The following is a 2,961-nucleotide window of genomic DNA, read 5'->3' as shown; positions in this document are numbered from 1 at the left end:
AAAAAGGGACGGCAGTGTTTGAAGTCAGCCTGGGAGGCGGGATCTGTTTGTGACACAACGCTGTCACTCCCTCATCACCTTTTCTCCTTTGTTAGAGAGGTCAAACCCCCCTCAGCGGCGCTTCATCATTTCCTTCTGTCGACCTTTAACTTCCGTACCAAAAGCATTCCCAAAAAAAGTACAGTTTGGTATGTTTACTGCAAGTTCTGTCACTAGACTCTGAAATCTTCATCTTAGGTCCAGTGGGAGAGACATATGTAAAAAATGCATTATTTTAAATAATTTCATGGTGTGCTATTGCTGCAAATAAGTAGTTGAACCCCTGAGAAAACTAATATTATTAGATTATGATTCTCACAGTGGGCCTAAAATGAAAATGTCAGATTCCTCCATGATTTCTAAGTTGGGGAACTTACAAAATCACAGGGGGTTCAAATACTTATTTGTCCCGTTGCACGTGACGCCGCCCTCGAAAGCGCGGCTTCAAGCTTCCACTTCTGATGAAAAATTAATGTAAATGCACGTTCCGGGCTTCCTTGTTCAAAACTCTTGCGTTCACGCTTAGCAAGTTTCTCCGACCATTTGCGGGCTCTACCTACAAAACAGGCGGCCATTAAATACACTTTGACCAATCAGGAACTCCGATTTGGTAGATGACGTCCCTTTCAATTCTCTTTAGAGAGATGTGAAGTTTGGAGCAAGATTTGAGAAATTTTAACATTCCGCACCAAACCTCTTTGAACAGTAGGGGGCAGACATGAGCTAGTAAACATTAGACAAGAATAATAATAAGAAGAAGCCCCTCCCTGGTCGCCTAGTGTGAACACAGTGGGTGAAATGCGCGTTATAGAATCTCTCAACAGTCATCACTCCGGCTGAAACTCCGCCCTGTTAGGAAAGCCATCCAATCAGTGAACTCTAAGGTTCTAGTTCAGCTTAATGATGCTGCTTAGACAGGATTGGTTGCTGTGGTGATGATGGTTCGGCGGCGTTCACCTCCTCGCCTCACTGAGCTGGTTTCTGTTGCAGACAGTGCAGCCCCATGGGACGCTCGCCCTTCAGCCTCCCCAAGCCTGCAGGAAGTAGCCCCCATAATCGACAGCCTCTCTATGCCATCGCCTTCATCTCATCTGGTCTCAGAACCTCCTCATCTGCCACCTCCGGACCTGAGTCGGGACATCGCGGCACGAGACGGCAGGACGGAGCGTGCCAGGAGCCCCCAGAAAGCCGAGCTGCTAAACCGAGAGCCCATTGGTCAGGGCAGGAGAGGGGGGAGCAGCAGAGCCCACGGCGAGGGTGGCCGGTCCACCCAAAAGGGTCCCAGGACGCAGCCCGCTACCGACGGAGAGGGAGCCCGGGAGGAGCCCAAACCTTCCAGGAGCGGCAGAGGAAGGTCCAAGGAGAGGAGCGCCGCCGACAGCAGAGACTCCGCCCACTCCCCCAGCGGCTCCGGGCTCCCGCACCCCAACGGCACCGGCAGGGACGAGGCGGAGCGCTGGAGCGGCCGGAAGCAGGGCAAGCCGGACGCCGCCAACAAGAGCGGCGCAGCAGCGGGGAGGAAGAGCGCCGTCTCCCCCGGGCCCTGGAAGATCCCCGGATCCGACAAGCTGCCCAGCACGCTGCGCGCCGGCACGTCCACGCTCAGCAGATAACGGAACAGAACCACCCCCCACATCTGGACCCAACCACCACTCTCTCACCCCCATCCTGCAGACGGACGAGCGGGCGGGACAAACTTTTATTTATAGAAGCGTATCTTAAATTATTCTAAGACAAACGTACACCCACCACCTTAAGAACTCTTCCACCGTCAGGAGACGACGAGCGGCTCCGGCGCGGCGGCCGGACGGGATTTGTTTCATATGTACAGTTCAGAGCGGAGTCTATTTTATGACGCGGGATGTTTTTAACCAGAGCGACAGCAGAGGTGAGATCCACTCATCAGCAGAGCCTTAACCGACTGTGGTCCATCAGGTGATCTAGAGATTTATTGAATATGCGGGAGCTTCTTTTGTAAATAGATTCACTCTAAAGACCTTTACGGGACGGGAGGTGGAGCGGAACAGACGACTGTTTTGGCTTCCATTTTTCTCCTTTTTGTTATTTTTGTTTGACGGCGGCGTCCAGCTGGACGCTGAGAGGAGGAGGAGCGGATGGAGGCGCAGAGTGCCTTAGTCTGACAGAATCTGGTTTTTAATGTTTCAGCTGCTACTTCACCCACATCTGGACCATCATGAGGATTTTTGAAGTTTCTGCTGGAAGAACTTCTCCAAAAGGGGGCGTCGCCACAGTCTAGATCAAAAAGTCCCACTCTGATCAACTTTTGATTTGTCCTAAAATTGTTTGGTTTTTGTGTCGTTTTGGACATAGCAGAAGTTTTAGTAGAAATTCACCTCTGAGTTGTGGGTGGGGCTTTAGCAGGGAGCTTGTGGCCCCGCCCAACGAATCTTCTACATCACCAATATGCTTTTTTTTAAACGGCATTTCTGCATCTGCTTCTGCTTCACAACTATTTGAATAAATAAATACTCAGAAATCCATTTTAAAGCTTAACTTTCATAATAAATGCCAGAAGAACATGTTAAAAACACAAAAAAAAATGATTTTTTTATCAGTGGGACTTTCAGCTGGACGTGTGCGACCTGAATAAACGTCCCCCTGTGAATTGATGATGATGATCATTCTCTTTTTTATTTTTTTTATTTTATCTTTCTGCACTGAGATGTTAAACATGCATAAATCCATGCCAAACTTCTGACAAAACTACTCAACTTTCCTGCAGCTTTCAGTCATGAAACAATAAAAATAGAAACTCATTTTTTTTCTTAGTTTTATTCTCTGATTTGAACGTTACCTCCACAAACTACAGAGTATTTAGCAGTGGCGGGCCGTGCATTTCACACCTAGGCCTTCAGTAGTGCTCCATCTGAATCAATCCAACCCTCAATAACTATTTTATGG

General features: G+C 48.8%; 1 protein-coding gene across 11 annotated transcripts in view; it reads left to right on the top strand.

The window, feature by feature from the left end:
* magi2a (membrane associated guanylate kinase, WW and PDZ domain containing 2a) overlaps positions 1-2,669 on the top strand; it is a 332,668-nt gene extending 329,999 nt beyond the window's left edge. For 8 of the 11 annotated variants that reach the window (XM_036210186.1, XM_024291335.2, XM_024291329.2 and 5 more), the window contains one exon: positions 1,030-2,669. In XM_036210186.1, the coding sequence (XP_036066079.1) occupies positions 1,030-1,652 (623 nt within the window). In that variant the 3' untranslated portion in view covers positions 1,653-2,669. The remainder of the gene's footprint in view (positions 1-1,029) is intronic. The other 3 variants (XR_002921266.2, XM_024291351.2, XM_024291380.2) reach the window with 3 other exon arrangements.
* Positions 2,670-2,961: the final 292 nt, after the last annotated feature.

The sequence above is a fragment of the Oryzias melastigma genome, linkage group LG23, assembly GCF_002922805.2.
Source record: "Oryzias melastigma strain HK-1 linkage group LG23, ASM292280v2, whole genome shotgun sequence".
Classification (NCBI taxonomy): Eukaryota; Metazoa; Chordata; class Actinopteri; order Beloniformes; family Adrianichthyidae; genus Oryzias; species Oryzias melastigma.
Note: the sequence above shows the minus strand (reverse complement) of the source record. Positions and strands in the feature narration are given on the sequence as shown.